The sequence below is a fragment of the Suricata suricatta genome, chromosome 7 (assembly GCF_006229205.1).
Source record: "Suricata suricatta isolate VVHF042 chromosome 7, meerkat_22Aug2017_6uvM2_HiC, whole genome shotgun sequence".
Lineage (NCBI taxonomy): Eukaryota > Metazoa > Chordata > Mammalia > Carnivora > Herpestidae > Suricata > Suricata suricatta.
This window is the reverse complement of record NC_043706.1, coordinates 27,998,871-28,026,868: the sequence shown is the minus strand read 5'-3', so window position 1 is coordinate 28,026,868 and position 27,998 is coordinate 27,998,871. Positions and strand designations below refer to the sequence as shown.

The following is a 27,998-nucleotide window of genomic DNA, read 5'->3' as shown; positions in this document are numbered from 1 at the left end:
TAAAAAGAACAAAAATTATTTCATTGCTAACAAAGAATAACATTTCTAACTATCTCGTTTTTTAAATATTCCTTTACACTAAGGCTAGCCAACTTTTCTAATGGAAACCTCTCTTGATGTTGCTCCTGCATGTGTGGTGGCATTGTGGTTGAATAGTCCCAACCAGTCATCTTGAGGTTCTGCCAGTGAGGGAGGGACACCTGTCCTCCTTAGTGGCCAGTGCTTGATCTCTCCTTGTGAGCCTTATACAAGCTTTAACAAAAGTGGCCTTGACTTCCTTCTGTGCCTAGTGCAAGAGGATGCAGCTGTCAAAATAAAAATAGCCCATCAGATTGCTTTCAATGGCAGCAGTGGGGGAGGGAATATTTGGTAAAATGCTGCCCCTTTCAAAGGAAGGCCATGGAACATTGACCAGCCAATCCTTAAAACAGAGCAAGGAAAAAAGCACCCCCTCTCATGTTTAGGTAATAGGACACCTCACACCTGTTGTACATGAATGTACCATGAAACAGAAATTTAGTGCAATTTCTAATCCACATTTACCTGCATTGTAGAGGGATACTCTTCCTTATATTCAGGAGAAATGGGAGAGGTTCTGTTCTTTATCCTACTCCTCTCTACCCTTCCAGCCCATAGTTCTTTCTCACTGCTCTGAGCTCCATGGCCCTTCTTGTGTGGCTCATGCATTGGCCTATAACCACCTGTAGCCTTTACATGTCATAAACATTAGCCCTACCCATGTATGACCAGCCTCCTCTCAGGGTCAGTTTTGTTTCAAGAATGAAATGTGCTTGTTTTCATTCTAAAACCACTTTGAGGTCTGATCCCACATAGGGGAGGTGGTGTTAGGCCCAAGAAATTATGAGTGCTCTTTAGAAAAAGCTCCTTAGCTTTTTCAAAGCTGCAGATTGTGTCCAAGACTGAAGACAAGTGGCAATCTACAAAGTCAGTAACTCAACCCTTTAGTGAATTTATTATTCTATCATAAGTGAGAGACTCTGAGAACTCATTTGCTGAGTAATCTGCAAAAGAGAACACAAATAATATTTGAAACAATGCTATGTTCCTCCCTGAGTAGAGAGATGTATTTAAGAAGGGAAACAGTCACCTTCTTGCTGAAAAAGTAAGGATGACTCAGGCAGGTGTGCTCATCCAGGCCTAGCAGACAAACGAGAGTAAGCATGGCTCTTCCCACTGGTTCTTGTGAGTTGTCTGCTGACACCATTCTGCAGCCTGGTCTGTGTGACACTGAATTTGCTGGTAACCTGGGGCTGCCATCAAGATAGAGATGACTGGAGTACTATATGACAATGAGAAAGAATGAAATCTGTCCATTTGTAGCAAAGTGGATGGACTTCGAGGGTATCATGCTAAACACAATAAGTCAGGCGGAGGACAGATACCATATGTTTGCACTCATAGGTCTAACAGGAGAACAGGAGAAACCTAATGGAGGACCATGAGGAGGGGAAGGGGGAAAGAGAGTTGGGGAGAGAGAGGGACGGAAAACCTGAGAGACTATAGAATACTGAAAATGAACCAAGGGTTGAAGGGGAAGGGGGAGGGGAAAGGGAGGTGGTGGTCATGTAGGAGGGCACTTGTGGGGAAGAACCCTGGGTGTTATATGGAAACCAATTTGACAATAAACTATTTAAAAAAAAAAAGATAGAGATGACTGACAACAAACTTGCCTTTTCCAATTATCGAGTACCTACCAGCAGCACTTAGTGTGTTTCACATATTACATCTAATTTCTTTGTTAAAAGTGTCCTATGTTAGAGAAAAATTCCTCTGTCCCTCTCTTTTGCAGAGAAATGGAATTGAGCACAACTAATGATTTAGAATTTTGCAATTTTATGGGCACCTGGGTGGCTAGGTTGGTTGAGCATCTGACTTCGGTTCAGATCATAATTTCACGGTTTGTGGGTTTGAGCCGCACATTGGGCTCTGTGCTGACAGCTCAGAGCCTGGAGCCTGCTTCAGATTCTGTACCTCTCTCTTTCTCTGACCCTCCCCTGCTTGTACTGTCTCTCTCTCTCTCAAAAATAAATTTAAAAAAAAAACGTAAAAAAAAAAGAATATTGCAATTCTAAGAAGGTGCTGTACTGTCGCAGGACAGCCTGAGTGTCTCGGTTGGTTAAGCATCCAACTTCAGCTCAGGTCATGATCTTGCAGTTCATGAATTCAAGCCTGCCTTTGGCTCTCCACTGTCCATGTAAGCCTGCTTTGGATCCTCTGTCCCCCTCTCTCTGCCCCTGCCACATTTGCTGACCCCCTCTCAAAATTAAATAAACATTTTTTTAAAAAGGTGCTAGTCTGTATCAGATATCTTTTAAATATAGAAGAAAAATTTGACGTGCAAAATGAACTTGAAGCTATCAAAATGACTATGAAATGTCACTGTCTAGATTAGAGCTCGGCACATATTTATATCAAGGGCCAGATAGTAAATGTTTTGAGCTCCATGGGCCCTAAGTTTCCTGTGACAGTATGGTGCTGTCTCCTGTAGCATGAAAGGAGCCATTGACAATGTATAGATGAATAGACATGACTGTGTCCCAAGAAACAGGGGCCTGTTTGCAAATCCTGCCAGCATCTTTCAGGAGCCTGTGTTGGGTCTAAAGCCTTGGGCCATTTAGTCCCCAATTTAATGCAGTCCTGAAAATATCTGAGCATTTTGCCTGCCCTCACCTTAGTCATTATTTCCCATTGTTATGAGACTGGTCACAACATTATGCTGAGACCATTTAGAGCATGTAGTAAACTAAAGATGGAGACCTAGACCTTAAAGACCACTTGCGCCTGGCCCATCGGCACTGGGCCATGACCTTGGAGCCAACTACAAGTGCCTCTGGCCAGCCTAGGGCAGGGCTCAAGGACATGTATGGGCCATTGTAATAATTTTTAAATATAATTTATTGTCAAATTGGCTTACATACAACACCCAGTGCTTATCCCAACAAGTGCCTTCCTCAATGCCCATCACCCAGTTTGCCCTGTCCCCCAACACCCATCAACTCTGTTTGTTCTCTGTATTTAAGAATCTCTTATGGTTTGTCTCCCTCCCTCTCTGTTTGTAACGGATTTTTCCCCTTCCCTTCCCCCATGGTCTTCTGTTAAGTTTCTCAAGATCCACATATGAGTGAAAACATAAGATATCTGTCTTTCTCTGACTGACTTATTTTAGAATTAAAATATTAAAAATGAATCTTCTTTTCCTTGCATTTCTTCCTTCACTTAGCAACCATTTATTGATGATCTTTGAAGAGAGGGGTACTGGGATACTGAAAGAAAAAATGACTATGATAGGATTTAGGCATTTAAAGAATTTGGGAGAGACCTTCATAAGACAGTTATGGTCCTCTGTGCTGTGGTCTTGATGCCTGTGTGCCAGCCATGTTGTGTGTTGTTGGGGCATTTGGAACAGGTAGGTGGAGTCAGCCTGAGGTGGAGGGAGATGCTGTCAGGAAAGGCTCTGAGCATGTAGCTGGTGAGTTACATCAGGGGAGGTTCCACTATGGAAGTACCCCTGGGAGGAGTCCTGAAAAAGAAGGGTATTCCAGATATAAAAAAAAAATACTGGGGGTAAGAAGGAACCCTGGGGAGAAGTGGGCAGGAAAGTACAGAACATTTGGAGAGACTCTCAAGCACCCCAGGTACCTGGAGTTTGGTGAGCTGGGGGAGGTGAGCTTAGGAGGTAAGTTGTAGAGAAGTACTGAAGGATTTTGAAGAGGATCTTTTTTACTTTGCAGATAGTAAGGAACCACTGAATGTGTTTTAGCAGCTGAGGTCTATGACTGGATAAAAATTTATCTTTGTATCTTTTACAAGTGGTATTTAAAGAATGCTCCTAAAATATGTACTGCTGATTTCTCCTGATTTCTAACCACCCATTTTCAGTCATGATAATTTTTTGGATATAGTCATTTATCTTTAACATTCATTAAGTCACACTGCAGAATTACTTGGTTTGGAGAGATTGCTAAAACTGGCCCTGTTTTCATGAGTCATACTGGGTACATCAGCAGTGCTCAGACACAACTAAAATCACAGAAGAGGGCTTTCAGTGGGGGGTTAGATCTGGCATGAATCTCCCTCACTACCTTCCCATAACCCACCCATGTTGGCTCACTATGTGTGATGTGCTATGCCCACTTTAGCCTTCATTGAAATAGCTTGAGCAAAAATAAGCATTTGGGTCCTCATCGGTTGATCTGAAAAGTCAGATGTATGTCATTTTTTGACTAACCTGAAAGAAGCCAACAGGTGTTGGAGGTTTCTCATTTGCATTTTTTCTCACAAAATCAAACCAAGGGCTAAATCTTGTTTCTCCACTCTGACCTTCCCACCCCTCCCCACCCCATCAAGTACCACAGAGTTCTTGGAAGTTGTTATTTGTAGTAGTGTTTCCTAAATTTAGCTGGTGCAGGAAGAATCAGTGGCAATTGGGTGCCTGAAGAAAATGTATCTTCAGTTTAGAATCTAGACTCAAATATTTATTATATAGCACAATGAAGGGGTTGTATTTATTTTCTGTGGTGATTTTCTACAGTAATTCCTATGAGATTTTGGCTATGGTACAAACAAAAGGAGAGATGGCCAAGAATCTCACCCCCTGGACCTTATCTGTTCTTGTTTTTTTATGTCAACTTCCATTCCTAGTCCAGAGACATATGTAAGTTTTAACATATGTAATCTTTCTGTGGATATAATTTTGTATTATCCTTTTTGCCTTTAAAAATGTTATTGGCTATGTGAAAATTCTAAAATTGAGAAGAAATAATATTCAAAATGCCTATGCCAGTTACTGGGTTTGGCATCCATGTACACAAACTAGATGAAAATCTTCCTGTGCTTTCTCTGGAGTAAGACACTCTGTGAAGGAGGTGGCTTTATAAAGGAGAATAAGGTTGTTACACCTACCATGTACATCTGAAAACAATTTCAAGTCAGCAGTTGCCACCTCTGGGGTCTATGACCTTCCCAGTATGGCTAGACTAATTTTTTCAGAGTTTACTTTAGGTTTATATGAAAGCACAGAAATAGTCCAATTCATAGAGACAGAAAGAAAGTGGGAGTTACCAAGCACTGGGGGAAGGGTTCGTGGAGAGTTAGTGTTTAATAGGCATAGAGTTTTCATTTGGGAAGATAAAAAAAGTTCTTGAGATGGATGGTGGTGATGATAATGAGAATCTACATGATGCCACTGAGCTGTATACTTAAAATGGTTAAAATGGCAAATTTTATGTTATGTATGTTTTACTACAATAAAAAAAATGCAGAGGTGACTGTCTTGAGTGGGAGAGACCTTTGTTTTTTGCAGTGGTGTATAAGCTGTGCTCTTCTGATCAAATGTGGGACAGTCAAACTTAAATCTTTAAAAATTAGGTTTCTTTTTTGGAGTCAGAATCTTTGGTAATTCTTTGGTGAAGTTAGGTCTATATAGGGCTCCCAACTTATTTTGCTCAATTTATTGATGGGTGTTAGATTATCAGTGTTAATAGAGTTCTGTGTGTAAAAATTACGGAGTCCAATATCAGTGTGCTCCCCTGATATCTTGTAAATGTGATTGTCAAAAAAAAAAAATGTCATCTCCTTCAGAGGACAATTCTGTATCACTACTGGTATTTGGATGGGATAAGAGAAGAAACCAAAGTTTCTAATCAGGTCATTTTTATTAGCAGCTAAAATAACTTTTCCACTACATGAATTTCCTGGTTCTTGCCCTGTGGTGGACTTCATTTCTTAGGTTTTGAATAAGACCTCACAGAAAATAATTATATTCTATAACTGGTTTTTATTAGTTTTTCTGGGAGAAAGACCACAGATTCTGAAGGGCTTGATCTTTCTTTAGAAAAGTAGAACGTCAACCAGGTTCTTCAGAAGCTTCTTATGTTTCAGAAAGAAAGGAACAGTGAATTTTAGAAATTGTACTTGAAACAAGCGAGAGTTTGATCTTTTACTAGTCCTGAAATCAGAGTCTTGGCCCTGCTTTTCAAGTACTTGTCTATGTATCGTTTTAAGTGTAATCTTTAGTTTCAGCCCTAAAGAAAGGCAAAAACCTTACTTTTGGTGGTTACTATGCTTGTTGAAACAGAAAAATATTAGACCTTTTGAAAATATGGAGACAGAAAGCTTTAAACTTGTTCAAGAAGAATATTATGGAATACTTTCTAAACTTTCTTTTCACTCAATTGATGACTACTGTGTCTTTAAAAACCTAACACAAAGCTTTACCCAGAAATCTCCCTTTGGATGATCCCTTTGACGTCTAACCTCTTTCCTGTATTTTTCTAATGCTTTATTTCCATACTGTGTAATATTAATTGATGTATTGCTTATTATTATGAATATCCAGTATGTATGTGGTCAGTGTAAATATGAGGATTTTTCTTAATTCTTTGCTTTTTCCTCCCTTTGGTTCCCATCTTATCAGTATTAATAACATTCTCAGGATGTGTTAAGCCATCCAAAATGCCATGTAGTCAAAAGAAATTATCTGCTCTTTCTTTGTACCTCCTAGAAATCATGACAGTCTTAAAGCATAGACTGTGCCCTTTGCCCTTAACTAAACTGTCTTTGTATTCTTGGGCCAGCTGCCCAATTGAAAATCTGAAACTTGATGCTTACTAGCTCCATAAAAGTTTAATGGTGTTGGTTTTCTACCAATCACTTTTTAAAAACATTATGGAAAATACTGAATTTTTATTTAATAATAATTTTATTTCAAAGAAGATAATAAACTTTAGTTTTATTTATGTTTTAGCTTTAGAAGTAATATGTAGGAGTAAATATCACATAGTAAATGCTATACTAATGAAAACATTTCTGTAATTTTTTTTAAATTTCAGTGTAGTTAATATACAGTGTCATACTAGTTTCAGGTATATAATATAGTGATTCAAGAATTCTATACATCTTACTCAGTGCTCATCATGATAAATGTACTTTTAATCCACTTCATCTATTTCACCCATCCTCCCTCCCACCTCTCCTCTGTGTTATTTTTATTACTTATGAATTTTTTAGATTGCTCTAGAATTTTGTTCTAGAGTGAGCTGTTTGTTACTTTTTTATTTTGTTTACTATGCTTTCCATAATTTATCTAAACACATTGTGCTCCTTTATCTCTGTCTCTCCAAACCTCAACATTAGATTAGGTCTTTTGGGGGGTTCTAGTAACACTAGAGCAATTTTAAGTCTATCTAGCTTTCTTGTAGCACTGAGGTCCTTAATAGTGTCAGCACTCTTGCTGCTTTCTGAATTAGTAATTAACTGCCATGAATTGTACACATGTGCAGGCATCTGAAGGCTTTTCTCAGGTACTTTATGTTCTGCAGTCTGTGGCCTCCAAGAGAGATACTTTTCGTGCTTTGTTAATGACTAAGCCAAGATAAATAGATGTTCTTGGGTGGTGAGCAGCTGAACATTTTTGACAGTTTTGACTCCTTTCTTTATAGTATTTGCATAGTTTGTTCCCTATGTGGACAGGCAGGAGACTGATGTCTGGAGCTTATGCAGGGAGCGTGTCCTTCCATGGCATGGCTAAAAGTTCAGCTCCCTTGTTTTAGTGGTCACCAGGCTAGGGCATCGTCACTTTACAATATTTTTCTTCCCTTGTAGTATTCTTATAGCGTGACCTTCATGTTAATTGATTTTCACCTTGTTTAACAGATATTTAGGGAGTGTTTACTATGTGCCAGCGTAGGTTATTGTTGTTCTGTTTTTGAGAGAACATGATCTTGTGTTTTATATTTTCTGTCCTTCCTTAAGAGTAGGGGATCCCCAAACTTGTGGCTGAGAGCTACTTTGTTCCTCCTTAGAAGCTTCACAGATGGGAAGCTATAGCTGTTACATGCTCATCCCAGTTAGTGAGGGTGAGGGGCCCAGCATGGCTGAAAGTCACCTTCTCATTATCTGTGGGCATGGAGAGAAGGATACCCTTTGCCATCTTGCTGCAGTTTTCTCCTGCTTTATAGGGCCAGCGTCCTTTTCTTTTTTGCATTAGGCACCAAAAAGGGGAATGTGACACCACTCATAGAACACCTAAAGGAAGGGAAGTACTTTTTAGTCACACTGCTATTGGCATTTTAGTAAATGCTCTTAATAAGCTAAGACCTATTTAGCCTCCTCTTCTTCCATTTCTCTTCCTTTTTTCTCTTCCTTTTCTTTATTTTTTTCTTTCCTCCCCTCAAATGGGCTGGGCTGATTTTAGATTCTGTTGGAATTAGGTCCCTGTCCATCAGCATGTGTGACAGACAGCCATTTTTATATCCTATGTTAGAAGGAATCCCCCTCAGCATCCTTGATTGATTGAAGTTACTCAGGCTATGACAGTTACAGAGGAAGGGAGTGCGGAAACCTGAGAGTCCTTCACATCCCTCTAGAAGTATTGGTCTGAAAGAGATTGGAGGAAGTATGGGGGAGGAAAGAATTTCATAGGCTTCCTTGGGCTTGATCCATGGCCAACTCTCAATAGTAAAAGAAAAAAGTAAATAATAAGCTTGTTTGGCCTTGATGGAGAGAAGGAGTTAAATTACTTATTTTTACAGTATCATTTCCTTTTCCATATTTTTCCTTTTAAGTCAATTATTTAGTATCTCTTTGGGTTTGGAGGTGCTTTAGAACTTCAGACAACTGCCTTAGTATTTCCAGCAGAGCACAGTGCCCAGAGTCCAGGGAAAGTGAGGATATAGACAAAAGGAGGCAATTAAGGATGACACAATGAAAGTTAAATGAGGGTGAAATTGCTGTTTCACCATCTTCTTCTAGCAGCTGATCCTTAAAATTTACCCTTGACATGTTAAGGCATATTTGGTCTCCTTCTGAAGTGTTCTCATATGGATTAGCAGTGGTAAAACTCATCTTTTTAAGAGATTTTGTTGGAAGATGTAATGACTGACTCAAAGCTGGGGAAAAAATGAATGTGTATATAAATTAAACAGGAAAAAATATTTCTGACCTCTCATAATAGTGGGAGACAATGAGGGGAATTTTAACTCTCAGGTCTTAGTTATAGACAGTTGATTCTACTCTGAGCTAGTTTAAGCAGGAAGGGGTTTATTAAGAGATTGTCGAGAGCTTATAGTCTCCTCAGAAGAGGTGGAGAAACAGCCTCTCAGCTGAAGTTAAAGGAACAATACTCAGACTACATCACACAACTGGCCCAGTGAGATCTGCTGCCACGTCTCCCCGCCTACCCCCAGTACCACCTGCCTCTGCTGCCACCTGCACCTGCAAGCAGGTGCTTTTTACCCATCTGACTCTTCCCATGTCCTGTTTCCAAATCCACCTCAAGTAGATGTGTCAGGTGATGCAACCGGGTCCTGAGTCTACACCCTAATAGTAAAGGTTGAGAAACATAGTTTACATGGATTCTGTATTGGAATAGTGGGATTCACAATGTCAGGAATTATTGAAATGTGGAAGTCTGGAATTAGCTGCATTTCTGTGTTGTATTTTTCTAGTGTTTGATGTGTTTCTTCCACTACTTATTATCCTTGACATGGTGGCAAGATCCCATCAGATTAGGCTACCAAAGAAGGAAGGGCTTAAAAATCATTTATTTAAGTCCTCACAGAGCCATATTCTTTTGAAGAAGTTGCTGAGATTTCTAGATTTTGCACTTTTACTTGAATTTGAAGACCTTTGGAACTATACTTAAATCCCTCTGAAGAAGAAACAACTCAGTTTATAATAAAACATATTTAGCATGAGTTTTTATACAATGAATTTACACAGATGCTTTTTATAGATTTTTATGGAGACCTGTGTGAAGTTCATTTTGTTTTCAAGTTGGGCCATCATTTTTAAAGAATGTATTAGTTTGGTACACAGAGTTTTACTCTTTTGAAAAACAAGGAAAATATATCAAAATATTTTGCATCTGTAAAGTTCCTACTAATGCATCATTGAAATTGTAACTCACTAATTACAAAAATATGATATAGAAAACTCTGTAATATAACATTACAATTTTTAGTTAGCATGTTAAGGTTTTTACTAACAGTATTTTCTTTTTGGCCACTCAGGATCTTTAATGAAATAGATTTTTTAAATGCTGAATGTGTAAATGAGCATCTGAAATGATAGTTTTGAAACTTGTTAACACTTACTGGAAAGCAGTCAATTATTTCACTTTTTTGTAAACCCTGTCTAAACCTACAAGCTGTTTGCAAACTAGAGCATAAATATTTGTATGTAAGGTCACGGAAAATAACCAGGAACCTTAATTAAAGAGTTTTTCCCTGGTTCCTTGGCAACAAAAGATGAGTGAAAAACTTCTCCTTTTTTACTTTTTATTTTTGACCAGAGTAAATAGTTCCCTTAAATATTTTTCTCCACTAAGTATCATCTTTTTATTTAAAATTTTTATATCATTCTACAGGGAGTTAAATACCTGTGCATTCCAGCAGCGGATTCACCATCTCAAAACCTGTAAGTTGTTTTTTTCCTATATTTTTTGGAGATATTAAAAATGAATAAAGGACAGTAAAGTAAAGGACTATGAAATCATTGGAGCCAATGGGATTCTTAATGCCATGCGTAGCTGCTGCCCCACAGGGGAGGTAACAAGGCTTATAGGAGGTCTGTGATGCCAAGTTAGGTAGAACTGTAGCTGGAGGCATGCTTCTTGTTTGCCATTCCTTCAACTATATAACATCGACTGATAGGATGGCTAGAAGAGCCTAATTTTGAAAAAGGGTGCCTGGGTGGCTCAGTCAGTTAAGCATCCAGCTTCAGCTCAGGTCATGATCTCACAGTTTGTGGGTTCAAGCCCCATGTTGGGCTCTGTGCTGACAGCTAGCTCAGAGCCTGGAGCCTGCTTCGGATTCTGTATCTCTGTATCTCTCTCTCTTTGACCCTCTCCTGCTCACACTGTCTCTCTCTGTCTCTCAAAAATAAATAAAAAACAAAAAAATTTAAAAATAAAAGAATGCCTTAAACCAAACGTTTAGCATGTTCATCTTTTCTGTAGAAGCAAACCCTTAAAGAAGCTTTTGGGTTTTGTCTAAAGTAGCACCTTCCAATAGAAATAGAATATGGACCACAAATGTAAGCCATGCAGGTATTGTTAAATTTTCTAGGAGCCACATTAAAAAGAGTAAAAAAGAAGGGCACCTGGGTGGCTTAGTCAGTTAAGCATTCAACTCTTGGTTTCTTTCATTTCCAGTCATGATGTCACGGTTCGTGGGTTCGAGCCCAGTGTGGGGCTCCATGCTGACAGTGCTGAGTCTGCTTGGAACCCTCTCTCTCCCTCTCTCTCTGACCCTCCCCTGTCCACATTAAATAAATAAACTTTTAAAAATGTAAAAAAGGAAACAGGCGACAATTTTAATAGTGTTTTATTAAACTGGCATATCCAAAATACTGTCATTTCAACATGCGGCTGATATAAAACAAAAGTGAGAGTTTTTTACATCCTTTTTTTCCATACTAAATCTTCAAAATCTGGTTGCTTTTTTATTCTTACAGCACATCTCAGTTTAGACCAGCTTCCTTTTAAATGCTAAACAGCTGTATGTGGCTAGTGGCCACGAAATGGGACGGCATACTTCTAAAACCTGTCTGAGTTGAATGAATAGGTCTTTCTGGTTTAGGAAAGTTCAGTCCTCTATTTCATCACAGCTGAATACATCTTTGATATCCTTATAAAGAGAAATTCATAATTGCTATCCTTTCCAGACCACAATTATATGGAGGCCCATGGGGTCAGACTTTGGTAAAATGGGGGGCAGGGCTTTGGAGACCCACAGCAGCCAGGCTTTAACATTCACACTCTGGTGTCCTCCAGTGGCCTAGAAAGACCATGATGTTGGGGGATTGGGGGGAGTGGCGCCTGGGTGACTTAGTTAAGTGTCTGACTTTTGGTTTTGGCCCAGGTCATGGTCTCGCGGTTGTGAGATTGAGTCCCAAGCAGAGCCTGCTTGGGATTCTCACACTCCCTCTCTCTATATACTCTCTCTCTCTCTCTCTCTCTCTCTCTCTCTCTCTCTCTCTCTTTCAAAATAAATAAACTTAAAAAAAAATACCATGAGATGGAGTAAAATTTTACTGAAGCATGAATTTGAACCTTGCAGGCTAAGACACTAGGGCAGAAATAAAGCACTTAGCCATTCAGTGCCTCCAAAAGATACCAGTCTCTGCTTCTCAGGCTAGCCTTGTGCTTACATTGCAGGTCAAACACAACAACCCTGCTAGAATTATATGTTACTGCATTTTATTTGGAAGGTTATAAGCTATGATGATGTTTGAGAATTTGGGAGCTCACAGGATTGTCAGGATTCATCCTTCATGATTCTTAAGCTCTATTGCCTTACAAATTTTACATATTGGAATTACAGACCACATAATCTTATGTTTAGTATCCCAATTGTCGATCTTCTCTAAAAGCTATCAAATACTGGAACATTAGCCAATCTTGACTTTTCACTGCTAGAGAGCAATGAAGTCACAGGTTACATAATTATTTTGTGAAATCTACCTGTTTGGAAAAAAATGGGGCTACAGTCAGATGGATTGATGTAGGAAAGGGGATGATATAGGGGGTGGGTGGGGGGTGATATAGGACAGGGGACAGATGGTATAGGATTAAAAGAGAAAAGGCAGGGGTAGATTTGAAGCAGGGACAAATATGTGCTACAAAAGGCCTTTTTTACACTAACTCTCCATAATTCACAGAAAAAGTCAATCTTTAAGACTGAGGATGATGGAGGAAAGATTTTACTAGGATCACTAGGAGAACAGTAGTAGCTTAGGTCTAGGAGGAGAAGAAGCACCAGAGAACTTCCTTGGTTACTAGTCGTGTCAAGAAACAGAAGTGGTTGGAAGGGCATGGTGTATACGGAAGGAAGTGAGCCACTGCCTTTCTCTGGAGACCACAGCAATCTTCTGCCCATGTTTTGGTGGCTATTTTTAGAATGGTTGCTTTGCTCTTATCTCAAACTGAGATTCTAACATACTGTTGAACGTGTCAATACCTGATTGGCAATATGACTCTTTGGAGGAATCAGATTATAACACATCCTTGGCGTTTGTTGTGAAGGAAGGTAGCCACATGTACTTGATTGTCCCTAGGACATTTCAGCTTTTCTAGGAGCCAAGCACTGTGCTTGATGTCCAGGACACTGACTGACTTACCAAATGAAGATTGAGCCTTGAGTGGTCCTGCACTATATAGACAAGTAAGCAGTAGACCTTTATGTTACATATCTTAAATTTAAAACTAGTTGCATCTACCTGGGGCAAGTCATTTAAACTCATCTGAACTTCGGTTCCCTCATGTAAAAAATATGCCTTGAGGATTTTTGGAGATCAGATCACATGTGTGAAAGTGTTCTCTATGCACTCTGAGCACTTTTGAAAATAAGAATATATGTTTGCTCTCTTAAAAGTGTATTCATAGATCTTGAGAGTGACAAAAGAAGATAGTTGAAATAATAAGTTTTGGTGCTCAGGAGGCCCACTTCAGTGGGAGATTTAGAAGATTTGCTTACATGAAAAGACCAGAGTGACAGGAAATGTAGCAGCAGCTTCTCCGAGTTCCAGGGTCTCATGGATCAGTTCAGGTCTTCTGGCAAAACCAACCCAAACACAGTCACCTTGGGTCCAGAGAACTAGCCTATAAGATTTGCATTTGTTCTCTTCTGTACCAAATATGTGCAGAAGTCTTGTTAATATGTGTTATTTGCCTTTTTAACCATTTCCTTACATCTTGGGGAAAGTGTAGGGTGACATACCAGGTTTCAATAGGTAGTTACCGTAGCGTCCATGTTTGGGGCTAATGATAGAAAGAACTTGAGGAGAACGTGCTAGTGCTGCTATATTGAGGGAAGTCCTACAGCTGTACAACCTCTGTTTCAATTGGAAAAGAAAGTTATGGCCATAACTCATTGAAAGGCAGAAAAGCTGGTGCTCGTCTGTTAGGAGTTATGGTCATAGGCACTCATGTGATTCTTTGGGACAACTTTTATTTTTAATCCATTAGTAATAGTAAATCTTATGCATAAGTAAGACTTTGGGCATATCAATGCCCATGAGTTTATAAATATTTCTTGCTTTACTAAAGTTACATGGAAATTGTGGAGTGAAGTTTGGAATTTGTATGGTGTATGTTAAGAGACAGCCTAGGAAATAGCTTGCATTTCTCTTTCCCTGTTACAAATGTTTCATTGAAGTATAATACACCTTTTAACAGCAAGCTTTCATGATATAATTAGACTATTAACCATTGGCAAATGGAACACTTGACTCTGTTTATATTGCCAATTCATTTTAGGTAGCCTGTGGTCATTCCTCACCAAATATTAGGAACATATTGCTGACAGTGAACCTTCACTTTCTGTACCCTCAACCAATGTAGATAGTCAGGAGATAAATACTCTGGTTAACAAAAGCAAGAGAAATCATGTCCATCACTTGGAAAATATGCTCTGAGTAACTCAAACAATTAGAACTAATAGTCCTTTAGTTTAGCCAGTTTTAATTACTGATGCCTGAAAATTCTTATATTTAATGACAAAATAAATTGTAGAGAACTGTATCACTTGTCATTTTAAATCTACAAGTTTTTAAAATTATTTCCAACTTTAGATATAATTTAAAATTTTATATCCTAAATCTTACCCTACAAACCCCTATACCAACAGGAATTCTTGCTAATTATGCTTAGTAAGAGGTTTGTGACCTTTTGAAACTAACTGCTTTCGCTTGGTATTCAGTGGCTGTAAACTGCCAAGAAAGGTAAATTTTCTGTCTTGGCTTTAATCCTCACAAACTCCCCCTCTGATCTTCCAGGAACTTAAAATGCAGAAACCTGGTTGAGATAACATTAGCACATTAAAATTTTAGCTCAGTTCCCCAACCACCTTGCCTTTCAAACTCAGGAAATGTGAAAGTTCAAGTTCTCATAGTCGTAATAACCCCACAGACCCAGGCTGGGGTGTTTTGCATGATTTGTCACAATTAGAGGCATCCTAGAGTTTATATCAAATGCATACACTACATGATCTCTGAGTGGCTGGTGGAGGGGTGTGTGAATTGAGGCTTTTAGAAATACTTGCTTTTGCTTTCTCTCTGTACTTTCTTATGCAAGTCACTTTAACCTCACTTCTCATCTTTAAAATACCTATCTCACACAATTCTTGTAGTATTAGGTTAGATAAGTGAAAGTATTTTTTATGAAATGTAAGCAATTCCAGAAATAAGATTATATTTGCTAGCCAAGTAAGGAGTATTAATGCACTTTGAGAGTGAATTATTGGAGGTATAGTAGATCATTTATTAATTCTTATTTTAATATTTATTAAGTTGGTATTTTGTATTTAGATATTGTTAAGAGAATAATTACCCTTTTTAAAATCTTCTAATGTCAAGTACAGAAGAGTTTGGTCTGTACTGTGGAGTTGGTGGCATTGCATCATTGCTGTAGAACCTTTGTGACATTCAGTGGTTTGAGTATTGAGCAGGTCTCTAAATTTCTTGAGGTTTTGTGGGGAGAAGAGGTAATTAGCAATACAGAAAGCTTATATTTAGAGTACCAGTAAAACTTCGTTGCCTTATTCCACCTTCCTATCTTTTTGTGTATGTTTTCTTTAGTTTAGCTGATATCTTCTGTATATCCAACTCTCTCTTCCTCTCACTCATAGTTTTTCTTTGTTTTAATAATTAAAAAGAAGTTTTGAAAAATCAAAGCTAGGTGGGCCCTTGGAGTGCTATGGTCCTATTTTCAGACAGATGCATACATACTTGAGCATACATGTGCACACGCATATACACACATATATGCACACACACACACACACACCTACCTGCTCACATATGACTTCTGAGGACTTTGTAGTTCATAGGAATGAGAAATACACAGAAAATGGATATTGAGTTTTTTTTATAAGACTTCACTTACTGAACTTATTTTAGTCTTAAACTTTGTTCTCCTAGTTTTTCTAGTGTTCATTTATTCTTAGTGAAATGGTGGTAGAGAGGTTTTTATTTGTTTTTAAAATGACATTGTGTGGCAAAATGAAAAGCATGATAGAATAAAAATCCCCCCCCAATTAAACAATGTTTAAGTGCAGGAAATGTAAAAGTTGAGGAATCATTGATATAAATATGAGTTGGTTGTATGTATTAAGTGCTGTGCACTGATAGAGCTGTTCTGCCAGTGTCTGTACTGGTGGAGAATGTTCCTTCCTGCTTGCTTCTGGGTTGGGTGAGAGTGTTCCAGCTGAGGGGGTTCTACATGGATTCTGCCCCAGGAGGAAACAACTCTCTGATCTGAGTTCACCTTCCAAAGCCCAGGCTCACTCAGATAGTACATTCCACCCATTTGTTTTTTGCTTTATCTTTTTAAGTATTCCTTTTTCAGGAAAAGAAGAAAATCTAAGAGTGCTTGTCTTTCCTGTTTTTTTTCTTCCTTTGCTTTCATGTACAGTACACATGCACAGACATGTGCACATGTATAGATATGAACACACGTATACATATGTGAGAAGGAGAAGTGTCCTCAATCTCATGGCTTAGCTACAGCCTGGTCTCATACTGCTGGCTTTGGAGTAAGCCCAGTTCCTCAAGCTCCTGCTCATATAAGCAGAGTCGTCAGCAGGACAGAACTGCCTCAGGTCCCACAGTGGGGATCACAGCCTTCAAATCTTGCAGTGTTGGAGTGAGCACTCATTTTTCAGCATCAAAAGATGATCATGATGTGGTGTAGTTTTGCCAGATCCCATCCACCAGTCTTTCTATGTACTCTCTGAACGTCAGGAAAACCTGGCTGGTCCTGGCTCTTAGCCTCTGGACAGAGAGAGAGAGAGAGGAGGCTGCTCAAGAAGGACAGCCAGCACAGACTGAGGAAGAGGAGGAAGGGCAACAGTGGCAGCTGCAGGTCTGGTTGCTGAGCCCTCATGGAGGATGTGTCTCCTCTGAAGTGCCCCTCTGCCCTACCCAAGGTGTTTTTTTCAGATTATTGGCAGCAGCAACCACTGTTAGGTGAGTTTGTGACACACATGTATGTCAGTGAGCCCCCCAGCTTTCCTCCAACATAGCTTACTCCATGGGAGTGAAGGTACAAAATGAAAAGCAGGAATAGGGAACCTGTGTTCATTGAAACAGTCTGTGGTGGGATGATGCTTGAGTTATGTGCTTCTGCTTCACATCAGAGAATTGGGCAACAAGGGCCAGAGTCGCGGGTATTTCCCGCTGTGGAGGAGGGAGTTTAATGACCATCGCTAGAGCTTATGTCATCAGCTTCCCTGGAAATAACCCCCATTCCCTGCAACACACCAAAGCAGTAGTGAATGCGCCTGCCTCCTGGCTTTACTTAGAAAAGGCATTTCTAGGAATGTCTGCTTGACATGGCCTCCTGCCTAATTGTGTTTATGAGTCAAGCTTTGTGGTGGGGATTTAAGCCATCCCTTCACTAGCATCATTACACTCCTGGGCTGGGCTGTGAGCCACCCTCTCACAGATGCCTGCTGTAGGGTTCCTCAGCCCTTGCCCCAATGCAGTGGTGGACAGGTGTTATTTGTGGGTTTGTTTTAGACTTAAGGTTGATGCAGTTAGAACTAAAAGAGGAAAGGGCTAGCAGGGAGCAGAGTCGGGGTACCTCCTCCTGACTTCCTTGGCCCCTTGGCTCTTTCACTCTCTCTCTGGGCTCTGGTAGGTCTGCATGTTACTCTGCTGACTGTATTCCACCCCACACTGTTTATTCTGAGAAGAAGCAAAACAAACTTTTGGACCCAGATACACCCCACAATATTTAAGACCCAGGTTTCATCATAAATGTGGTTTGAGACATGCAGGTATAAAAGCCAAATGCAAGCAGTTGCTCACACTCTCAAGTTTTAGTAAAGGGAATCATTTGTTGTCATTTTGCAAGTTCTTGGTGAGCTCTACAGCACTGCCCATGTTCCCCTAAAACATTAAGTCCTACCCACTTAGAGTGGCACTGTTAACTTTCATGGCACTTGAGCTATGATATGCAGTGTGTTCTGGGGCAGTCTGTGGCTTCTTCACTAAACTGGCAATTGTCACTCATTTCTAGATTTACTTTTCCTTTTCTGGTTACTGTGTTCTTCTCTGCCTCTCGTCTTAGATGAAGCTCTGCTTGACTATAAAGAGATATACAAACAGGCTAGGTTGTAGGCATGGAGAGGACTCTCAGAACCCTTGGATACCCCAGTATGGCCCACCTAGTGGACAAGCATGTGCACCCTCTAGCCATGCCCCTCAGCTGCCAGGCAGTCAGTGGTGAGCCTTGGGTTCTGAGAAGCCTGTCCTGGTCCTGGGATCTATAGTCAGACTTACCCTACCCTCTGGCATGTCTGCCATACACAGTCACCTACAGAAGAGGATAGACTGTACTGTGTAAACCATGAAGCAGATGGCAGAAGCATAGCCTATACTGACTCTGAGACCAGATGAGTTGGTTCAATGTTGTTAAACTGTTTAATTGGCTGCTGATACCAAGTAGATTTTATTTGACCATAAGTAGCAGAGTATCCAATTGATAATATTTTAAGTTATAAAAATATTTAGTTCAAGCCTTGATCAAGAAACCTGGTGATGGTTGCTCCCAGGCTTGGGCATCAGTCCCCTGAGGTCTCTCTTTGTATCCTTGCTGACTTTCCACCCCAGGGGCTTATCACCAGTGGTTACAGAGCAGCTGATGCAACTATAAGCATGAAACTCACTTCCAGTTTCCTAACAGAAATCTGAGGCAGAGATAGATACCTTCCCTTTCATCAGGAAGGGAAAACTTTTCCAGAAGTCCCTACCCCACATCCTTTTCTTTAGTTCTCCATGGCTGGTGTCAGAGGTAGGATGGACTATTCTGACAAACTACTGCCCCAAACAAAATCAGTGTGACTCAAGATGTCTACTACAGTTTTAATACTTCAAAATCAGAAGACTTCACTTCAGACTGTTTTTGTTTGAGAGATAGGAAGCTCTAACAGCACCATGTCTTCACTCTCCTACAGTGTCTTGCCCTTGGGCCAGGCTTCTGCCAGTCACATCACAGTGCCTGCATCTCTTCACCCTTCTGTGTACTCAGCTTCACTGCCTGGTTTCCATGAGCTTCTGCTTTACAATCCTATATGAGGTCTGTTTTCAGTACTGACACTTCAAATTTGAGTAATTACAGCAGGAATCTTTTCTTGCCTGATTTATAACAAACCAGTGTTTGCAAGTAGAGTTGCAATGTCTTGAGTCATTTTATAAGTTTATGTCTGGGAACATTTGTGCCTGGGAAGGTTAGCAAAGGCATGCGTTTCAATATTCTGATAGTTAGAAATTTTAGGTAAGAATCTGGAGTACTTGGGTTAGACTCCTAAGACTTTCCATGTTTAGTGACATCATGCCTTGTGGTAGGTTGTGAAATATGAATATGTATGCATGTGCACTGACAATTTCCTGTATTGCCTCTTTGTCTTAATCTAGCTGGGCACCTACACTTAGATTGCTAAGTTTCTTCTGCATTCAATACCTGGCTGAGTTTGTTATGCCACACCTGAATTTCCCAGTCTTATGGAATTCATTTTCCCTGTCGTACCTCATGAAACTATAGACCTAGCTTGTATGGTTAGAAACTATAATCTCATTCTTCTCTGAATCTCCTACAGCAGAATTCCTGGTAAATAGTCAGCATTCAGTTGGTGTTTAAAAGAAGATGAATTTATTCCATGGACAACTTTAGGTGTTTTACTGCTTTACAAGTCAACCAAGGGTAGATGACCTCAAAAAGCATGTACTCTATAAGTCCCCTTAGAGTATTTATAGTTAACCCACCAGGCAGTCCAGAATGTGCTCTACATGACTGGTGCTGGTACACATGTGCAGGAGAAAGGGTATTAAAAATAGGGTCAGAAGAAGTAAGGATGATGATTTCATCATTGTATAGGACTTTACAGTTTGCAAAGCATATTGGCATATATTACCGCATTCCACTCTGTAGGACATTATTTCTACTTTATAAGTGGGGTTAAGGGAACTCTCCCAAGTCACTGAGCAGGGATTGAAGCTGCACCTACCATTTCCCCACAGCTCCCTGGTGACATGCTGACAGGACCTACCAAAGTCAAGGGAGATCAGTATGGGAGAATATTATTAGGGTTTTTTTTTTTAATTATCAGAAGTTAACTTCCTTTTTTTAAAGAAGTTTACTTTTTATTTTTGAGACAGAGACAGAGCATGAGTGGGGGAGGGGCAGAGAGAGAGGAGACACAGAATCCAAAGCAGGCTCCAGGCTTTGAGCTGTCAGCACAGAGCCCAACGTGGGGCTTGAACTCACAAACCATAATATCATGACCTGAGCTGAAGTCAGATGCTCAACTGACTGAGCCACTAAGGCACCTCAGAAGCAAACTACCTTTTAAAACTGGGGTGCCTGCATGATATGGTCACTTCTTCACCTGAATATCTGTGAATGTGCACAACTGGTGTGCAAATCATCAGTGTGGTGTCACTGGTATGGTCCTGAGCATTCAGAGGCTTCAAATGACCACTGGGCTAAGTAGAAAGCGCCCCCTCTCCCCCCACACACACACATACACATACCAGTCAGTGGCAACTGTGTGTTTCAGGGATTCCTTGCAGAGAAATTCTGAAATTCCCAAAAGAAGGGCAGCCCTTCCCAGGCCTCAGCATTGTGTATGACAGATTCTAAAGCTGAGGCCAGCTCCAGACTCAGACAGTATGACCATAGTTTTGAACTTATGGGACTCTGAGACCTTTTCGAGAAACCCCAGGTAGATTTTTTTCTTTTCATCATATGTTGAGTAAAGTAGAGAGATGTCACTTCTCTCTTTTTTTCTCCCCCTACAGGACAAGACATTTCAAAGAAAGTATTAAATTCATTCATGAGTGCCGACTCAGGGGTGAGGGCTGTCTTGTACATTGGTATGTATGCCTTTAAGCTAATAATAGCTTAGCATTTCTGCTCAGCCTGATTTCTGTCAAGTGTTTTTCTGCGTGTGATTAATTATTTCAGTTCCTAACAGTTCTGTCTACCCTCTGAATCTTGAACGTATACCCCATTTGACCCCTGCCATCTGCTAGTCATCATTTGTTTTTGATGAAAGAGAACCCAATAATTTTTTTTATTTGTACTTAGGATTTTCATTTTCACAGTAGGATTTCTGTAGGGACTGTCAACATTCCTGGACAACAGAAAACTCTTTTCTAGCCTATGTCTATCATTCCCACAAAACAACCTCCTGTGGAGGGTACAGATTTTATTAGCTCATCCCTGAAACTTAAGTGACCATTTTTTTCTGGAGAGTTTTGATCACATATGTGAGTATTTAGCATTGTATTAGTGTAACACCAAAATAACCATTTCTTCTACACTTATAGATTGGGGTTTTTATGTATGTTTAGCTTAGTATTTTGCTTTGAAAAGTTCTGAATAGATTCTTAGAAATAAATAGCTTAAATATAGCTCTCTACCACATTCAGCTATACTTTGTGTGGATATGTATATACATACACGAGTGCATACACATTGGAAAGAAAGCTGTTATAACACAGATAACCCAAGGACAATGCACATAAAGTTCTTCACACTGTGCCTGGCACATGGTAAGCTATCAGTGAATATTGGCTCTCATGTTTTATTTTTTTATTTTTAATTTAAATATAGTTAACAGTTTCAGTTGTACAATGTAATGATTTGACAATTAGATACATTATGAAATGATCATTACGACTAGTATTCATACTAGTCACATAACTAATATGTCAAAGGAACCAGTAGCCAACATCCTGGAGCTGGAACTCTGCTGTTCATTAAAATGCAGGCTGAGCATTTCCCTCTCTATATTGAATGAGGCTGCATATTGAATACTCAGCCACAAAAAAAAAAAGATCTTGCTATTTACAGCAACATGGGTAGATCTAGAGGATATTATGCTAAGTGAAATACATCAGAGGAAACAAATACCATGTGATTTCCACTTATATGTGGAATCTAAAATGCAAAACACATGAATGAACAAATAAACAAAAGGCAGGACCAAATCTATAAATACAGATAACAAACTGATGGTTGCTAGAGGAGAAAAGATAGGAGAATGGGCAAAATGGGCGAAGGGAGTAGGAGATACAGGCTTCCTGTTATGGAATGAGTAATTCATGGGTATAAAAGGTATGGCACAGGGAACACAGTCAATGGTATTAGCACTGAATGGTGACAAATGGGAGCTACACATGTGGTGAACACAGCATAATGTAAAGCTTGTAGAATCACTATGTTGTACACCTGGAATTAATGTAACACTGTGTGTCAACTATATACAGTTGTTTCAAATGAAACAATATCATGTTGTAAAAAATATATATTTTTAAAAAGCTTAACAATCTTTTGAGTTTCCCCAAAGAAGTTGCTATTACAGTGAAAGCTCTTTGGAAATGTAAAGTGATGTCTCCTGGGCTGTGTTGCTGCTGAGGCTGGTAATAAACCTGTCTTTACCAAGGAGATCCATTGCATGATATCCAGAAGAGCTATCCATGAAAATTAATCTTTTCTGAGGACCTGTAACCCATAATAGAGAGCAGGGACAGTAGATGATTTGATTGCTTTAGAAAAAAATAGTTTTCTGCAGTTTTATGCAGTTCTTGAAATAGTATGATTTACTTTTTTTACTTTTAAAAAGAGTAGGACATATAACACGTTGTGGGTTTTGTAATGCTAATCTACATTTGCTTAGCAGCACTTTGGGGAGTGCAGTTGGGGCCATATAAGGGGAGTTCTGAAATCTTGTGCCTGTGTTTCTAAGGCTCCTGGTGAATTAGAATCTCTAGATCTCTAGGTTTATAGCCCAAGAGGATGCATTTTTTAAAAAGCTCTCAATATTTCTGAAATGAAACCCTAAGAAAGAGCCACTACTTGAGAGTGGTTTATTATTATTATTATTATTATTATTATTATTATTATTATATCATCATCATCATTATCATCATCATTTGAATATGATGATAGCCTCATATTCTAGGAATTTGTACTTAATATGGTTGTATAAATCGGAAGATAGGCTTTTCTAAAACTGAGAAATTTTCTAAACTTCCCTATATTAAACCGTTGCTAGAACACTCTAAATCTGATGCAGCACAGCCTTCTGTGACCACCTTAATTTGCATATGCATTTAAAATTGATCCCTTACTCAGTCTGCCTGATATAATTAACCATTCTTGACCTGTACATCCCAGAGCACATGGAATGTGCCCTCTCTTGTACTCTGCTTAGTTATGTCAAGAAGAACAAATATTTTCTAAGAGCTTCTGTATTTAATGGGGTTTTTAGTTATAGATTTAGTTTTCATTTATCTAAGAAAACCAGACTTTAAAAAATGAGGTCTTCTAAACTACTGCAGCTTATAAATAGATATATTGCATAGATCCAAGACCATTTAAGTTCCTTTGATATGCTTTAGTTAGTTAGTTTTTTCTGTCCTGGGAAGTGGGGGCTATCCAAAGAGGGGCTAAGGAACATAGAGCATCATAAAACTGAAGTGTCCAAAGCCATAGCCAGCAGGAAATCTATAAAAAAAAAGAGAAAGATTAACACAGATACTGAACCCCTGAGATTCTAGTATATAATAAGGTAGAAGCTTATATGTTTTTGAATAATTTCATGCTGGCTTGCTGTCCACTCATAATCCAAGGCAAGAAGACTTTCTAAAATGAGATCCACAGAATCTCTTGCTCTCAATGAATCATAAGATAGACTTGTGGACTGAAACCCTTTGCCCATGTGGGTTCTGTTGACCCTGCAGCCTGGCTGGTGTCTCCAGGAGCGTGACTCTGGTGATTGCATACATCATGACCGTCACCGACTTTGGCTGGGAGGATGCCCTGCACACTGTGCGTGCAGGGAGGTCCTGTGCCAACCCCAACCTGGGCTTCCAGAGGCAGCTCCAGGAGTTTGAGAAGCATGAAGTCCACCAGGTAACCATGCTCAGTAGATTTTGGTGATGTAAACAGCAGCCCCTGGGAAGATGCCACAATCTTTCTGTACATGCCTAGCATCATGGAGTTTGGAGTTACAGAGGCCCACAGAGGATATCTGGTCCAAGAGTGCCCCACCTGCATTCTCATTAAATTCGTCAGCTTAGAACATTATCTTTTACCATCTTCAGACTCGATATTAGCTTCTGTATATCTCCCTTTGGGTCAAGTAACATTTACTTGGTTTGGCTTGCTTTCATGTCCTCAGGCCAAAACCTGGAAGAAGCAGTTATTTCTCTTGCTTGACACTGGCTGGCCAACCACAGACCTATGATTGCCCAATGCCCATTTATTTCTTATTTATATGTGGCAAAGTCTGTACCATTAAGTAATAGGTAAAATCTATATGAATGCAGGTATGTGTGTGTGTGTGTGTGTGTGTGTGTGTGTGTGTGTGTGTGTGACATTTTGGTTTTTTCAATTTCTCCAGTACCGACAGTGGCTGAAGGAAGAATATGGAGAGAGCCCTTTGCAGGATGCAGAAGAAGCTAAAAACATTCTGGGTAAATATAAAGAGCAAGGGCGTGTGGAGTCCCAGCCTGGTACAAGGCGATGGAGCAGCTTTCAGACCTTGCCTCCTCTGACCTACAGCAACTATACAACAGAGACCTAATACCAGAGTGATCTGGTACCTGCATTTCCATCCCTTTTCTTCAGTGCATTTCTTCTGAGTGCCCTGGAGTACTGACTGCCCCATGGAGGACAGGAGAGGGAGGGTGGCCAAGTGGATCCAGGCTCCTTCTCCATCTCCAGCCTTGCCCCAGACCCCTTCACTCTCCCAGCTCCTGCCCTACCTGAGCTTGGGGAGTCTGCTTGGCTGCCCCATACCAACTCATGTGTGCACCTGTGTGCAGGCAAGTGTGCATGTGTGCCCATGCATGTGAATGTTTATATTGCAGCAACAAAATCCATGCTGCCAGCCTTGGTATCACCACCCTTCCTTTTTCCAGACTCCACATGGAAGTTAACATTTTAAAAGCTTCTCAGCCAGAAGCAGTCTGTGGCTGTGAGCAGACAATCTAGGGTCATCATGGTGAGGGCACCAGGAGGCCAGACTTCCTTCTGAGTGTTGTTCCAGGGACCCTAGAAGGGAGAAAAGGGGTGCTCTGAGCATTGCCTCAATCTTAATGAAAGTGCCCCCAGGATGTGGCTCCTACCACCTCAAGTCAAGACCCCCTTCTCAGCCCATCATATCCCTGAGTTCTACTTGGTGTTTGTTCTTGGCAGCACTGACAATATTTTAGTTCCATGGGGAACACAACCACTTCAGCCCAGGCTGTATGCCCAGAGGGCCCTTCCTTTATATTCCTGTCCAGCTTCACTTGTCTCTCAACCTCTTGTTCTCTTGCTGTTACAACTCTTTACAACATTTGCATGTATCTTCAGGAATTGGAAAGAGCATTTATTAGGCATTGTAGCAAGTTTGCATTTAAAAATACATTTTTAAATGCCTGAGCACTTATTAAGCACCTTTATGTATGCTGTGTTTGATATTTGATTCTCAGCTACCTCATTAAATGTTTTTTGAGAAGGTGTTTTCATTATTGTAATCAACTCATAGTTGAAAATATTTGGTCATGATTGCTTTTAAAGCCAAAGTGCAAAAGTTCCAATAATGCTTTCCAGTGGGTAAAATTTCACATTCAGTCCAAGGCCAGCAGTGCTGGAGAGCACCTGCAGTTTGTAGTGTGGGGCAGCAGAATCCTACAATGCTGTGAGCAACCTCCTGGTCTAGTCTTTTATACCACCTCAAATTGTTGAAGCACACAAAGCCACAAGAATGAAAAAGTAACTTGGCCTCTCCCATAAAAGATGTTGCAACCCAGTTTCTCCAAATTCTACCAACAACAGAGCCCCTGAATAAGAAGTGCAGTCTTCCTGTGCATATAGAAGGTATGTCACAGGTGAGCTCTTTGGAGACCAGAGAAAAAAACTCTACATACCCACATAGGCCCCAGATACACACTGGTAAAGGGAAGCATGGCCATTGAGTTTTCTATCTAGAGCTGAAACAATTTGCCAATAAGGTACATTTTTTTTCTTAAACTAAAAAGGAATATAAATATGTTCACAGAAATAGTATTTAGGGTATCAGCTGTAATCCTTAAATATGTGTGTACATTTATAAACATTTAAATATATTCCTGTAGGTCTTAAAATGTTGCTTTAATATTTGTTGCCAGTAATATTCTTTCTCCACAGCCACTCCAAGAATTCTGAAGTACTGGGCGTTTCTCAGAAGACTGTAATATACCTGAAGTTTCTGAAATATTGCAAAGCCATAGAGCTTAAGTCTGGTACTGCCAAAAAGAAAAGCAACCTAGAGTTTATTTTTAAGTATCCAGAGTGATTTGTAAACTTGTTTCTTATTTTAAATTGACTACATGTGTGATGGTGTTATATGTTGAGAACTAAAGATACTCTTTAGCAAGAGAAAATATTTTTACCTTACTTCCAATGCTGCAGAAATTTCTTTAACCTTAACTTGGATGTTTAAGCAATCTTAAGAACTCTGGTGCACTGCTTTGGTTACTGTTTAGTAATCATGATTGCTTCTAATGAGAATTGTGCTATGTAAACTCTGCCCATGTGTTCTTCAATTCCTCAGCTTGGGAAATATCTCTTAGTGTGTGTTTCACCCATGGTTTGCATTCTCTGTGGTGGAATTTACCAAAAGCTACACATTTTTGTTAACAAAGGGCAACCTAGCATTTAACATCATGGGGAATACATTCTTCCTGAGGTGTGGGGTGGACGTTGTATGTGTTCCTGCCTTTGAGGGTAATGACACAGGATTGGAGCCTAACCACATAGCAGTAATGCTGGTTTGATTGCAGAGGCAATGGTTTTCCTCTGGGAGCTGTGTGTTGGGATGAAGAGGACCCTTTTTACTGCCAACAGCCCCTGATAGGTGTGAAATGATACACACTGATCAGTTTGGGTCATTAAAATGCTTATTCTGACTCAGCGGGCCTGCCTGGATGTAGCACAGGTAATCTAGTTGTAGGAACCTCTGACTACTCCCATGTGTCAGACCTAAAAACCCTGCGATGGCTCCACTTCCCACTTGTGAGGATGTGCCAGAGCCTTGTCTCTGTGAAAACTCAAGACAAATGGCCAAGACTGAGCACAGCGCTTCAGGAAGACTTCTGTTTTGTGTGTAGGACATGAGGCCGCAGAATTAGGAAAACACGTTTTCTGGTGATGGTCCCAGTCCAGTAGGGTCACCCACCCCTTGCAGCCTGACATCTTTTCCTATATACCTCTTCTTGCTATAATACCAGATCTGGCACCAACAATAATCATGTAATAATTGTCTGGTGTCCTGTGGGTTACAAACTACCACTGTGAAGCTGTATAAACCCCCGTAGAGGGTATTATTCATTTGAGTCTCAAAGAAGCTAAGAAATACACTAAAGAAAGAAGCTAAGAAAACTGAAAATGATAGTGCTTCTTTTTCTGAATCTGGATCTTTTAATCCAAAAGCAGTGAGTAAAGTGAGAGGAAGGAGCTGAACCACCTCTGGGCTTCACACTTTGAAGTTTGTGAGGCTCTAATGAAGGCTAAGGGAGAACGACCACCCCTGCAGCAAAGCTGTATGGCTGCTGAAGCCAGAACCTCTGTTTGTTTGCTTCTCCCCTTTTCTCCTTGGGAAGTTTGTTTTGTACCCCACCAATGGTGTTGGTAGGAAAATTGACAATTACAGAGTAAGTTCTAAGGACTAGTATAAGTGATATGTGTGGGGGAGGGGAGGAGAAACACCGTTCCAGTTTTGGGGTAAGGCAGTATCATCTTGGAAAAAGTGATACCTATTTTGAGACTTGAAGTGTAAGTGCTAGCATTAGCCGGGCATAGTGGAGGAAGGGGATTCCTCCACTATGGAGGCGGGGGAGTCCAGGCCCAGTCCCAGCATGCATGTTAAGTTGGTGGCATGTGGAAACACAGTGTACTGGGGTGACCCCAAGTCATTCTGTGTGACTAAAGCAAGAACCAAAGG

The 27,998-nt window shown here is 40.0% G+C and overlaps 1 protein-coding gene across 4 annotated transcripts in view; it reads left to right on the top strand.

The window, feature by feature from the left end:
* Positions 1-26,585, top strand: part of DUSP22 (dual specificity phosphatase 22) — a 60,232-nt gene extending 33,647 nt beyond the window's left edge. For 2 of the 4 annotated variants that reach the window (XM_029944925.1, XM_029944927.1), the window contains 4 exons: positions 10,388-10,437; positions 20,821-20,895; positions 23,770-23,941; positions 24,432-26,585. In XM_029944925.1, the coding sequence (XP_029800785.1) occupies positions 10,388-10,437; positions 20,821-20,895; positions 23,770-23,941; positions 24,432-24,614 (480 nt within the window). In that variant the 3' untranslated portion in view covers positions 24,615-26,585. The remainder of the gene's footprint in view (positions 1-10,387; positions 10,438-20,820; positions 20,896-23,769; positions 23,942-24,431) is intronic. The other 2 variants (XM_029944926.1, XM_029944928.1) reach the window with 2 other exon arrangements.
* Positions 26,586-27,998: the final 1,413 nt, after the last annotated feature.